The sequence below is a fragment of the Neoarius graeffei genome, chromosome 3, assembly GCF_027579695.1.
Source record: "Neoarius graeffei isolate fNeoGra1 chromosome 3, fNeoGra1.pri, whole genome shotgun sequence".
NCBI classification, from domain to species: Eukaryota; Metazoa; Chordata; class Actinopteri; order Siluriformes; family Ariidae; genus Neoarius; species Neoarius graeffei.
The window spans coordinates 4,731,902-4,746,683 of record NC_083571.1 but is presented as its reverse complement, the minus strand read 5'-3'; the positions used below and the strand labels follow the sequence as shown (position 1 = coordinate 4,746,683).

At 40.1% G+C, this 14,782-nt stretch overlaps 1 protein-coding gene across 5 annotated transcripts in view; it reads left to right on the top strand.

Annotated features, from left to right (window-relative positions):
- Positions 1–13,115, top strand: part of asb2a.1 (ankyrin repeat and SOCS box containing 2a, tandem duplicate 1) — a 41,874-nt gene extending 28,759 nt beyond the window's left edge. For 3 of the 5 annotated variants that reach the window (XM_060916293.1, XM_060916292.1, XM_060916296.1), the window contains 4 exons: positions 1,259–1,309; positions 5,520–6,090; positions 8,544–8,697; positions 12,109–13,114. In XM_060916293.1, the coding sequence (XP_060772276.1) occupies positions 1,259–1,309; positions 5,520–6,090; positions 8,544–8,697; positions 12,109–12,254 (922 nt within the window). In that variant the 3' untranslated portion in view covers positions 12,255–13,114. Of the gene's footprint in view, positions 1–1,258; positions 1,310–5,519; positions 6,091–8,543; positions 8,698–10,149; positions 10,409–12,108 lie in introns of those variants that run through there. The other 2 variants (XM_060916295.1, XM_060916294.1) reach the window with 2 other exon arrangements.
- Positions 13,116–14,782: the final 1,667 nt, after the last annotated feature.

Here is a 14,782-nt window from a genome sequence, read left to right as displayed (position 1 = left end):
TGTGGGGGAAACCGGAGCACCCGGAGGAAACCCACGCGGACACGGGGAGAACATGCAAACTCTGCACAGAAAGGCCCTCGCCGGCCACGGGGCTCGAACCCAGGACCTTCTTGCTGTGAGGCGACAGCGCTAACCACTACACCACCGTGCCGCCTTATTTGTTTGATCACTTTACATTTTTTTAAAATATCACAATCAAATATTTATTATACTTATTATTTTTAATGATTTTATTTGTTGATTTATTTGTTTATTTATGTGTTTATTTGTTTGTTTTTTACAGCAAAGCCTCTGTAATATCACTTTACAATCAATTATTATTATTATTATTATTATTATTGAATTTTATTTATTTATTTTACTGCAAAGCCTCTCTAAAGCATATCACTACATTTTTTTTAAATATCAGAAAACCAAATATTTTTATTTTTATTTTTTTAATGAATTAATTCTTTCTTTCTTTCTTTCTTTCTTTCTTTCTTTCTTTCTTTCTTTATTTATTTATTTATTTTCCAGCAAACCCTCTAATATCACTTTACAATTTTTTAAGATATCAGATAATCATTTATTTATTCATTTATTTATTTATTTTAATATGAGATACAAACCTTTTTTGTGTAGCACTTAATTTTGTGCTGGAAAACGAACATTTGGAACTTGATTTTTTTTTTTTTGGTTTATGGTTTTTTTTTTTACTGACTCGATAATGTAGAAGTCATAAAATAGAAATCTATAGCAAAGTTTGCATGAAAAAAAATTGAACTCCAGAGCCATGAAAAAGAACAAGCTTTATCTATCTATCTATCTATCTATCTATCTATCTATCTATCTATCTATCTATCTATCTATCTATCTATCTATCTATTTACTGAGCTTCGTGGAAATGCAGTATCTTGATTAGTTCTAGTTCACAGGAATGACAAAATGAGAGGATAGATAGATAGATAGATAGATAGATAGATAGATAGATAGATAGATAGATAGATAGATAGATAGATAGATAGATAGATAGATAGATAGATAGATAGATAGATAGATAGATAGATAGATGTGTTTATCATGAAGACATTTTACAAAAAGTGCTAAATGAAATGGTACATTTTTACACCCATCTCCACTGGTTGATGAAACATTATTATTATTATTATTATTATTATTATTATTATTATTATTATTATTATTATTATTATTAATAACTCTGTTGAAGTGAGTTGGAATATCTGAACGTGTATATAAATGTTGTTGCATGCTGTTTCAGCACCGACCTCTTCACTTTCGGGTCAGCGCACCACACTGACCGGGCCCTTCAGTAAGTCCCCCAGCGTGGTCTGGAACAGAAATGGTGAATTAACACGTAACATTATTAACACAACATTAATGTGTCGAGTAAAAATCAGTGTGGTTTTAACTGATGTAGTTTTACTTTTACTGTGTGTCGTTCTGCTTTTTCACGCCAGCTGTCACTTCACTCACGACTCCGAGTGCACACTGGGTTTCACGTCACTTTAAACCCATTTGGGAATTCGAGACGAGATCAGATGAACACACGGGCGTGAGGGGGATTTAATGATTAATGACACGTACATCACCCCTTCTGTAGAAACCTACAGATACAAACACATCCCCGACTGCATCTCCATCTGAACTCATCGCTTCCATTTAACATGGACATGAAATAATCCGGGGCCGGATTAAAGATCTATGAGCTACATAACTCATCGCACTGACACAGTCATTCATAAACACGTTATAAACACAGATATGACATTTTATTAAAGGACTGTAGAAAATATTCACAGCAGTGCCATAACACTGACGTACTGTAGGTGTTACTGAACTCATCAGCAGAAAGAGGAACGTTCACTAAAGAGCCATGAGAAACAGACACAACTGGCATTACAGCGTCAGAGCACTGACACAGGTGTTCATATAGGAGTTATAACCTGAAATACCACCAGAGGGTTCACTGAAGAAATTATACTTCCACAGATTATCAACATAGGGAACTCACTTTATATTCTTCTTCTTCTATCAGTAGACTTAAAGTGCCATTCCACCATTGGATGTATTCTTTGGCATAAAATACAATATATTTTATGACAACATGACTAGACAGAGAAATCTTTTAGCTTCAAAATGATATATCAAACATAATTTTTTGACAACGACAAGTATATTAATTTTGCGACCAAAGTCACCTACCCTTTTAATTTCCGCGCGGTAGTAAAACGTGATGTCATCGGCAGGTTCCCCTTCTTGTGTACCACGTCACATGTGACGTGGCACAGATTATCAGCAATGGCGGATAGAACGCGATTTCCACTTGTCGATTGCTGTGCCGATATTCACCATCGACCGTCTCCTTTGGGCATCACTTGCTATTTTCCTTCACTTCTTTTCCGAAGCTGACAATCGCGTTCTGTCCGCCATTGCTGATAATCTGTGCCACATCACACGTGACGTGGTACACAAGAAGGGGAACCTGCCGATGACATCACGTTTCACTACCGCGCGGAAATTAAAAGGGTAGGTGACTTTGGTCGCAAAATTAATATACTTGTCGTTGTCAAAAAATTATGTTTGATATATCATTTTGAAGCTAAAAGATTTCTCTGTCTAGTCATGTTGTCATAAAATATATTGTATTTTATGCCAAAAAAATACATCCAATGGTGGAATGGCACTTTAAGGAACTCACTTTATATTCTTCTTCTTCTCCTTCTTCTTCTACTTATTTTTCTCCTGTACTACTTCTTCTTCTTCTATCAGCAGATTTAAGGAACTCACTTTATCTTCTTCTTCTTCTACTACTATTACTACTACTCCTTCTTCTTCCCCTTTTTTCCTTTTTCTTCTTCTTCTACTATTTCTTCTTCTTCTTCTTCTTCTATCAGCAGACTTAGGGAACTCACTTTATATTCTTCTTCTTCTACTACTACTATTTCTTCTTCTTCTCCTTTTTTCCTTTTTCTTCTTCTTCTACTACTTCTTCTTCTTCTTCTATCAGCAGACTTAGGAAACACTTTATATTCTTATTCTTCTACTACTCACTTTATATTCCTCTTCTTCTTCTTCTTCTACTACTACTACTACTCCTTGTTTTTCTCCTTTTCTTCTTCTATCAGCAGACTTAGGAAACTCACTTTATATTCTTCTTCTTCTTCTATGCCTCCTTCTGCCTCTTCTTCTTCTTCTTCTTCTACTGCTACTACTCCTTCTTCTTCTATCAGCAGACTTACAGTATAGGGTAGTCACACTAGAGGCGGAATGAGCCAGAATGCCGTCAGAATGAAAATTCTTAACATATTCTGGGATATTTGAAGTGCATTCTAAAAATTCTGACTGCATTCTGAGTGCATTCCAAACATTCGGGCCCATTCTTGTGGCTGGCACCGAATGTTTTGCTCATGCTCAAAACATTCAAGGTGCATTCGAAGAGGAGAAATATTGAACGGCATTCGAAGTGTATTCTAACTGCATTCTGACTGCATTCTAAATATTCTTATGGCGTTCCAACAGCATTCGAAACATTCTGATCGTGTTCGAGGGAAAAATTAAAATGGCAAGCCACTTCAAATCCTGCCAGAATGTCCCGAATGGGCCTCGAATGAGCCGGAATGCTGTCGGAATGAAAATTCTTCGTGTATTCCGGGATATTTGAAGTACATTCTAAGTTTTTGAGCTGCATTCTCTTTGAATTCTTAGATATTCGAAACATATTCGGCGGCTATTCCGGGAGCGTTCTGATTGCATTTGAGGCGAATTCGTACAGCATTCGAGGCACCGTCCGACCAGACTTCGGGTGGTATTCGGGCAGCAATCGAACCGCACTCGTACAGCATTCGAAGTGCATTCTTAATATTCTTACTGCATTCTAACAGCATTCTAGGTATTCCTACTGTGTTCCAACTACATTTGAACTGCATTCGAAAGCTAATACACCCGGAATGTGCAAGAATCATTCGAGGCGGGTTCAAAGCACATTCTAGGTATTGGAACGGCATTCTTACAAAGCTGTAAGAATGTTGGTCAGTTTGAAATTCCCGCCCGAATGTGGCACGAATTTTGAAAAATTTTTCATTCCGGCTGGTTCTGCTTAATTCCTGCTAATTCTGAATAAGTGTGATGGGGCCTTAATAATCTGTGGTTGGTTGAAGAGAGCAACTGGACTTGCTTGAAGATTCTTGAAAACGTTTCGCCTCTCATCCGAAAGGCTTCCTCAGTTCTGCCTTAGGGAACTCACTTTATATTCTTCTTCTTCTTCTTCTTCTTCTTCTTCTTCTTCTATCAGCAGACTTAGGAAACTCACTTTATATTCTTCTTCTTCTACTACTCCTTGTTTTTCTCTTTTTCTTCTTCTATCAGCAGATTTAAGGAACTCACTTTATATTCTTCTTCTTCTTCTACTACTACTACTACTCCTTCTCTTCTTCTCCTTTTTCTTCTACTTCTAATTCTTCTTCTACTACTTCTTCTTCTATCAGCAGACTTAGGGAACTCACTTTATATTATTATTATTATTATTATTATTATTATTCTATGACTCCTTCTGCCTCTTTTTCTTCTTCTTTTTCTGTACTGCTACTACTCCTTCTTCTATCAGCAGACTTAGGGAACTAACTTTATATTCTTCTTCTTCTTCTTCTTCTTCTTCTATCAACAGACTTAAGGAACTCACTTTATATTCATCTTCTTCTTCTTCTTCTTCTTCTTCTTCTTCTATCAAAAGACTTAAGGAACTCACTTAATATTCTTCTTCTTCTTCTTCTTCTTCTATCAGCAGACTTAGGAAACTTACTTTATATTCTTCCTCTTCTTCTTCTTCTTCTTCTTCTATCAACAGACTTAAGGAACTCACTTTATATGCTCTTCTTCTTCTTCTTCTTCTTCTTCTTCTATCAGCAGACTTAGGAAACTTACTTTATATTCTTCTTCTTCTTCTATGACTTCTTCTTCCATCAGCAGACTTGGGTAACTCATTTTATAATCTTCTTCTTCTTCTTCCTCTTCTTCTACTGCTACTACTCCTTCTTCTATCAGCAGACTTAGGGAACTCACTTTATATTCTCCTTCTTCTTCTTCTCCTACTACTACTCCTTCTCTTCATCTTCTTTTTCGTCTATCAGCAGACTTAGGAAACTCACTTTATATCAACTCTGTCATACGTATGGCACAGATATTCATAAACATCTTATAAGCAGAAATATGGTACGTATGTTAATGTTTCAAAACAGTAGGTCACATGACTCAAGTGTCATAGCACTTTGACATCCGAACTGATGAATTGGACTTTGTGAATGATTATAAACCCCTTATGTCAGTACAGCCCATGTGAGGTGATGTTTTTGACTATAAATAATATTCATCATGCCTTTCCACTGTGTGTATTTCACTCGATAAATGCAGCTACTAAACCATTTTTATGTAACCGCCTCCATTAGCAGTTTATCAGCACTGTCACAGCACGTCAGCTGCGTGAATCAGACATAAAGCTTTGTAACGCTGAATCTGTGCTTCAGAATTGTAGCGATGCTCATCCCTGCTACCAGTAAGGCCCGTGTGAGGCGTAGTGGCATCAGTCCTCTCCATCTCGCCGCTGAGCGAAACCGAGACGAGATCCTCGAGCTGCTCATCGAGTCCGGCTTTGACGTCAATGCCATGCTGTCTGAGGACCGCAGCACCATGTATGAGGACCGCCGCAGCACTGCCCTGTACTTCTCCGTCATCAATAACAACATCGATGCCACCCAGATGCTCCTGCAGGCCGGCGCCGACCCCAACCTGGACACCTTCAACCCTCTGCTTGTAGCCCTGAGGCAGGGCTGCATGAGGACCGTGAAGTTACTGGTGGAACACGGCGCTAACGTCAACGCCTACATCCCCACACACCCCACCACCTTCCCTGCCACCGTCATGTTCTGCATGAAGTACCTCACCATGCTCAAGTATCTCATGGACAATGGCTGCGACGCGCTGTCATGTTTTATCTGTGAGTACGGCACCGATCCTCACCCGCCTCTGAAAACCAGGAGAAGCGAGAGAACGCCCTTCAGAGATGATCAAACTACATTGCAAATCACCTGTGTACAGGTAATACAGTCATCCATTCTGAGACTATTTTCCCTGCAATGTCACTGTTTTCACATTCGATTCTGACCAAACACAAGAAACACGTGTTACAGAACAACCAGAGAAAATTTACATAACATCAGTGTCATAACTCTGTTATTTTTTACAGTTCCAAGGGGTGGGATATATTTGGCAGCAAGAAAGAGAACAGTCACTTCTTGAAGTTGATGTGTTGGAAGCAGGAAAAATGGGCTTACTTGTACTTGGTAAGGTCTTCACGTTTAGTCTGCCTGCTCGCAATCTAGTTTTAATGAACTTAGGAGGTGTCTCCAAGAACTCCTGTCCATAGCAGCACGAATGGCTGTGGAGATGTCACAGTAGTCACCAAACAGTTGCCTGACATCAGCAGCAATAATTTGCAGAATGCTAAGATGTGGGCGGCCAATGCTGCGGTGACCATGGAAAGGAGTCCAGCCCAGTAGATATTTAGGGAGTCGGGCAGTCTCCATCCAAGTGACGTGCCTGAAGTAGTGCAATCTGTTCACCTGGATAAGCGTACCAAGCTTACAACAGGTAGTCCGAGCACAAAGTTCTTGATCTTGCCAATGTACTTTTAGGATTCTCCGCAAACAGGAATGCTGGAAGCTTTCAAAGCAACGTACATGTCAGATTTTCAGAGCCCAAGTGGGGGAGCCATACAACAGGAGCAAAAGTACACCACTCTCAAGGATCTTTACCTTTGTGGTAAGTGTAATCCTGCGGTTTCTCCAGATGTTATTTAGAGAGTTGAACGCGCCCGACACTTTGCCGGTCCTAACATTGATTTCCTTGTCAAGGGAGCCGTCACTGGAAATAATAGAGCCAAGGTATCTGAAATGGTTCACCTGCTCCAGAGGTTTGTTATCCACTGTGAGGTCAAGGACTTCGTCTTGCTGAAAGGGACATTGATTATGGAATTTGCCTATCAGTGTGCAGTTGGTCTTTTTGGCATTGATGTTTATGCCAGCTTCTTTACCAGTGTCAGAGATGTTGGATGTTGCTTCTTGAAGACCATCATGTCAAGGACAGCAATGTCATCTGCATAGTCAAGATTGCTGATGTATACTGCTGGGTGTTGAGAGCTGCGGCGATTCTGGAGCAGAAATCCATGCAAGAAGGTTCTCTCAGACAGGGCATACTCCAGAACCCAGTTGAGGACAATGTTGAAGAGCAGAGGGGCCTGTATGTCGCCTTGTCCTGTGCCCGACTTAACTTTGAACTACTGAAACTTGGAAAAATGGGCGAGTGTGAGGATCTGAGTGACTTTGACACCAAGGGCCAAATTGTGATGGCGAGATGACTGCATCTGAGCATCTCCAAAATGGCACATCTTGTGGGGTGTTCCTGGTATGCAGTGGTTAGTACTGAACAAAAGTGGTCCAAGGATCCAAAGGACAACCGGTGAACCGGTGACAGGGTCATGGGTATCGAAGGGTCACTGATTCTCATGGGGCACAAAGACTAGCCCATATGATCCAATCCAGGAGAACAGAAGCACTACTGTAGCGCAAACTGATGAAAAAGTTAATGCTTGCGAAAACAGAAAGGTAAAGGTGTTGCCCATTTTTCCTGCTTCCAACACGTCAACTTCAAGAACTGATTGTTCTCTTTCTTGCTGCCAAATATATCCCACGCCTTGACCCATGTCATTGTAATGAGAGTCATTGGTTACTCTACTACTAGGATACCAGCTCATATACCATGAGTAGAGAAAAACAAAATGGTGGAGCATGTTGTTGAACCAGCCAAGGATGAAGTAAAAACTCTATTTGAAAAAAAAACCCACAAAAAATGTTTTTAAAAAATGGAATGAAAGTATTTGATGGTAAGAATGTATCTCTTTTATTTTTCAAGAATTATTATTATGATAGCATTTTTCACAAATTGCTCCTGTCATTTCGCCGGTTTGTTTACATTCTAAACAGAAATGAAAAAAAAATGCTTAATTTCTCAAAATCCAGTGAATGTGGATAGAATAAAACAGTTGTTCCACTCAATCTCGGTGCTACCCACCTCGTCGGCTATCAGCTCATGTACGACTCGATTTGGTGGAATAACTGTTAAATATTCACGTCACCTGTCAGTGGGTTTAATGTCATGGCTGATTGGTGTATGTCCACCTGTCACCTGATATCAAGACTTTCTAAATGGTGTGGAAATGATTCTATGTGTAGAATCTGTGCTGAAGTGGGTGGAGCAAGACACAAAGGGGTGGGGAATTTAAAAATGGTTAGCAAGTTACTAAAAACTTTCACCTGCTGAAATGTTTAAAGGTGTGTGTGGTTTTTCTTTTTCCTGGGAGGCAGAGTCAAGGAGTATGCAAAGCTTCATCATGCTAATGTTTTTGTAGTTCCCCTTGTAACTACTAGCGCTCAAATTCCACCCGATGCTAATCCCGTGTGACCTGCGTGTGTCTTTGTCTCCTGTACCTCCAGTTTTGTGACATGGTTTCCACGGACACGTACAGCGCCTGGGCAGGACCCATCATAGACGTGTTGCTGGATTACGTCGGTGATGTGAAGCTCTGTTCCCGACTCATCGAACACTTGGACAGTTACTCAGGCTGGGCCAACATCAAGGAGAAAGCAAGTACGGATAAATCCTCAGCCTTTATGGCTTTAAACCTAATGAGCTACTCATCAGCTTGGTCAAACGTAGATAGAAATGTCCGGAATTACGACAGCAGACCAAGTTCTCAAAATAATAAGCACAAAATCCCGCAGATTAACCAATCAATTTAGGAAATAAGGATGATGCAAACCTCAGGGTGTTTAGTGTATGAGATGATAAGCATAAACAACATTGAATCAAATGTTTGCAAATGTAATAATGTAACTTAAACACCATTTAGAAGTTATTTAAGGAGGAGCTTGAAATTTCAGTGCCGCTGTCTGACACTTTGATCTAACCAGGAAATGTCAAGCTGAAATGTATGTTTTGGCTGTAAAGATCAAAATTAAATACATACAAAAGTATTCATCATATGAAAATTGCTGTTTTATTGTGACACAAACAATAATTAAGATTAAATAAACAGAAATCTGGAGTGTGCATAAGTATTCACCCCCTTTCGTATTCACCCCTAAATAAGAGCTGGTCCAACCCATTCACTTCATAAGTCACATAATTAGTTGATTAAAATCCACCTGTGTGTCACATGATGTCTGTATAAATCAGCCTGTTCTGGAAGGACCCTGACTCTGCAACACTACTAAGCAAGCAACATGAGAACCAAGGAGCCTCCAAACAGGTCAGAGACAAAGTTGTGGAGAAGTATAGATCAGGGTTGGGTTATAAAAAATATCCCAAACTTTGACGATCCCAGGGAGCTCCATTAAATCCATTTGAACAAAATGGAAAGAATATGGCACCACTACACTGGCTTCCAGTAAGCTACAGAATTGACTTTAAAGCATTGCTGCTGGTGTATAAATCTCTAAATGGTACAGGGCCCAATTACCTCTCTGATATGTTGCAGCGGCCTAACCCAATCAGATCTACCAGATCGCAACAGAAAAATTTACTATTAAAACCAGTTGTTAAAACAAAGTGTGGTGAAGCAGCTTTTAGCTACTATGCAGTACAGCTATGGAACCAACTGCCAGAGGACATTAAAAATGCTCCTGCTGTTGGCAGCTTCAAATCTAGGTTAAAGACCAAGCTGTTCTCAGATGCTTTCTGTTAAATAATTAATATTTTTTACATTTTTTATAATCTTTACTTTCTCTGTATGTTTTTAATTTACTTTAATTTTATTCTATTTTATTCCGCTGGTTTCTTTTTCTTTTTCTCCTTTTTTCTTTTTGGCATTTTATTATTTTATTTCTACTATTGTTTAATTCTTATTATTTTCTTTTAATTCTTTTAATTCTTTTAATTAATTGTTTTAGATTAAAAATAAAATTATTTTATGTAATTTTATTTCTCGATTGTTTACTGTTTTTGTTTTTGCTTCTGTAAAGCACATTGAACTGCCATTGTGTATGAAATGTGCTATATAAATAAACTTGCCTTGCCTTGCCTTACAAACCTGATGAGAAGGCCCCGCCCAGCAAAACTCACAGACCGGGCAAGGAGGGCATTAATCAGAGATGCAACAAAGACACCAAAGAGAACACTGAAGCAGCTGCAAATATCCACAGCAGAGATGGGAGTATCTGTCCATAGGACCACTTTAAGCTGTACACTCCATAGATTGGGCGGCGTTTTATGGAAGAGTGTCCAGAAAAATGTAATTGCTTAAGAAAACACATTTGGAGTTTGCCCAACAGCATGTGGCAGACTCCCCAAACACATGGAAGAAGATTCTCTGGTCAAATGAGACTAAAATTGAACTTTTTGGCCATCATGGGAAACGCCATGTGTGGCACAAACCCAACACCCTGAGAACACCATTCCTACAGTGAAGCATGGTGGTGGCAGCATCATGCTGTGGGGATGTTTTTCATCTGCAGGGACAGGAAAGCTGGTCAGGACTGAAGGAAAGATGGATGGCACTACATACAGGGCAATTCTGGAGGAAAACCTGTTTGAGTCGGCCAGAGGTTTGAGACTGGGACGAAGGTTCACGTTCCAGCAGGACAATGACCCTAAACATACTGCTAAAGCTACACTGTGATGTATGCTGTATGCTGTATAACAGTTATTATGCACTGTATGCTGAAGCTGCCTAAACAATGGAAAATAAAATACCATTTTGGCAAAAATGTTGGCATCCATTAATTTCTTGTATTAAGTAAAAAATAATGCTTCACTGTAAACATAACACACTTTCAGTAACAGAATTTAAGCCGACATAAACACTGACTCGCACATCATGCAGTGTTGCCAGATACTGCTGACGTTTTCCAGCCCAAAATATGTTCAAAACCCGCCAAATGCACTTAAAACCGCCCAATCTGGCAACACTGCGCACATGCTGCTTCTCTTGAACATATACACAGAAGTAAGGCGGAAGGTAGTTTGTCGACGTCACCTCAAGACGACGCCAACGATTGGTCAAATTTGTGGGAAAGTTGCGGTGATTGGATATAATTGCAACACCGCCCTGAATTCGCAGGGATTGGTTGAATTTGCGTTGAAGTTGCAAATCGCAACATCGCGAAATCCTGGAGGGTCTGTTTTTTTGCTTGGCCCAGACTCTGTCTCCTCACTCACTGTAGCTTTAGGTACTAAAAATCGATCCATTTTGTCTCTGGCAAAGGCTAGCTGAAGTTCGCTAAATGTCCGCAATAGTAACTTATCCTGGTTTATTTTTCCTCATGTTGCACCCCCCCTGAAGAACTCTGGCGCCCCCCAGGGGAGGCGCGCCCCACACTTTGAAAAGCCCTGTGTTAAGCTAATAGAGACATACCCCTAATATAATACCTATGCACACTCCAGATTTCTGTTTTTTTTCATCTTAATTATTGTTTGTGTCACAATAAAACAACAGTTTTCACCTTTAAAGTGGTCGGCATGTTGTGTAAAAAATAAAATGCTGCTAACCCTCCAAAAATCCATTTTAATTCCATCTTGTAATGCGGCAAAACAGGACAAATACCCAGGGGGATGAATACTTTTGCAAGACACTGTACTGATGATACACGAGACTTCTCTTAGATTTATTTCAACCCTTGCCATCTTCATGTTCACATACACATATTCTTTTATGTTATGTGATTTTCATCAGTCCGCATTTTCTAGCCCGTTTTTTTTTTTTTTTTGGGGGGGTGTTAAAGGCAGGTGATTGTGTTTAAAGGCAGTGGTCTAGATGAAATTTAAAAGCTCACTCTCTCTCTCTCTGACGTTTCTACTTCAGAAAAATGGGGGGAATCTTGGAGATGCGAAATTCATGCAGGTGGTTTTAATAATCTGAATGCTGCATCAAGGAAAATGTCCTTAAGCAGCTGCGTAATGTGACTCTGAATACGAGGAACTTTCCTTGTGAGAACTTTTCGTCACTGTATTTATATCTTTTCAGTCCTGGCTCTTGTTCATTTCTTTTGGTTTTGATTTCAGTGCCTCCGCGGCCGCTGATGCAGCTCTGCAGGCTGAAGATCTGGCAGCTGATCGGAATCCACAGACTGAACAAAATCAAAAAGTTGCCCCTTCCTGGACGACTGATCAAGTTTCTGAATCATGAGGAGCGCACACGAGATTTATGAGCCTCGTTTGATGTGAGAGAAAACAGATAAAGGGAAAGATGAAAAATAATTTTTAAAAAAGAAGGAACGACACATTTACACGATACGGTACTGCGCAGAAGCCCGAGGGCAATTTCAAGAAATTCTGTAAAGAGAAGATTGAAATGACAATGAGATAAAAAAAGATTCGTAATGACTCCAAAATCAGATCAAATCAATAATCAGTGTGAGCTGTCGCATTTAAAGCTGCATTGTTTCTCTCAATTTGTACCGTTCTATAAGGAAATAAGCTGCATGTTTTATTCTGCATCTTGAACACTCTCGAAAGTTCTTCTGTTTCGGCACCTAAATCCAGAACAGCTTCTGGTGTGTGTGTGTGTGTGTGTGTGTGTGTGTGTGTGTTTGTCCAAAAGAAAACATTTTTACGACTGAATATATTGCATTCTTGAACAACATACACGCTTCTCTGTTGAAGATTTACTTCATTTCTGGAAGAAAAAAAATTACGATGCAGAAAACAATCAAAATGTCTCAGACTCAAGTTATCATTTATTTCTAAATGTATATTATTCGATTTTTATTATAATTATTACACTGCAGCCTCACTATAACGAAGTCCTTGGGTGACATCCAAATAGTTTGTTATTGAGGTTTTTCACCCACGTGACCAAGTCATGTGATGCATCATTAGGCTGCCATTTTGGACGGCACGGCTCGAATCGGTTTGAATGCGAGGAAGGCGACAAACGAAAAACATAAAAGAAAAAGGAGCGAGATGCAGAAAACACCTTCACTATCCAGCGACGTAGGGCATTTACAGGGCGAGCAGAGGGAGAGGTATTTGCAAAAATTGAGGTTAGCAGGCTTAGAGAACGACGTTTACCTGCTTCCACCAGGATTGTTCACTGACGTACGGAAGTACACGAAGCCCTCGTCTTTACCTGACTTCGGCCCACATGATCTGTATACCTATGTCGTTAAAAACCCATCGCCATACACAGGTATTGATCTGAAAGCGTATAAGAGTTTGGATGCCTACAAATATTTTGTGTCAGGCTGGGTAACATGCCTACATCAGCGGGTCGTCCCTGGAGCCGGTGGTCACCATCTTATTACAGCTAAGGTTTGTTCACATTTTCATTTACTTTCGGTCCTCAGGATAAACAAAATGTTATTAAATGTCATTGAAATAACTTCTTAGTCTGTTGAGACATGGCCTGTTATAAATTTGCTGTTACCAGGCAATGACCAAGAACTGTATTATTAGGGTCGGTGTCTGTGTTGTAGCAGTGTACTAGCAGCTAGCTGTTAGCACTAGCTAATGTCAACAACATAGCTAGTATGTTACTGTAGCAATGTTTACGTTCAGTCATTTGGATGACTGTTAAAACCTTTCAGTCTCAAGTTTTTCCTTTACTGGATTTACTAGTTTACTGTAATTATGATCCGGCAGCTATTTACACCGGATCCAGTGTAAATAGCTGCCGGAGCGTGCTGCTTAATTTGAGGGGGAGCAAGCCGGAGCATGCTCCGGAACCTCAGCCGGAGCACTCCGGGAGCAAGCCGGAGCGTGCTGTTTAATTTGAGGGGGAGCAAGCCGGAGCGCGCTCCGGAACCTCGGCCGGAGCACTCCGGGAGCAAGCCGGAGCGTGCTGTTTAATTTGAGGGGGAGCAAGCCGGAGCGCACTCCGGCAGCTATTTACACTGGATCCGGTGTAAATAGCTGCCGGATCATAATTACAGTAAACTAGTAAATACAGTAAAGGAAAAACTTGAGACTGAAAGGTTTTAACAGTCATCCAAATGACTGAACGTAAACATTGCTACAGTAACATACTAGCTACTATGTTGTTGACATTAGCTAGCTTGACCTTCAAAATGGCGGACACTGGGGCGTCATGTGACCCTGTGACGTCAGGTGAAAAACCTCAATACTGAAAAGTTTGTAATACCGAAACAAAGCCACACGTCGCACCAAACACTCACGTTATATGTGAAACTTTAGGACGTTCTCCTTATCACAAAGTTCTCCGTCCAAGTCACTATCGCAGGTCACTGACTGAGTTAAAGGATCACGAACGGAGGCGATGGTTTCTTCATCAGTTATGGAAATGACGGCGGTGACCGGTGTATTGTTCATTGTTGATGTCCAAACACTGGCTCGCTCTGTTTTCTAAATCTTCACCCTTCAGTTCATTCTTGTGTTACGAATCATTTATGATGTCATTTATGTCATGCTGTGGGGCTGGGTGAGGCAGGGCGGGGGGTATAAAAACAAACATCACCGGTGCGCTTTAATTAGGTGTTAATTTTAGCAGAATCAGCAGTCATTTCATCCTTTTATCCATCCTTTCTTGATAATTGTTAGTGATCGACACATGAGCGAGGTTCATTAAGCTTTTGTTTTATGGCGTTAACACGTATTAACACACAACTTGACTGAGGACTTGATTACTTATTGTTTGTCTCTGGGGGAAGACGAACGCATGGCTCAGTGTGTCGTGTAAGCAGGCGAATGACGGATGTAATTGCAGGAAGAGTGTTTATTT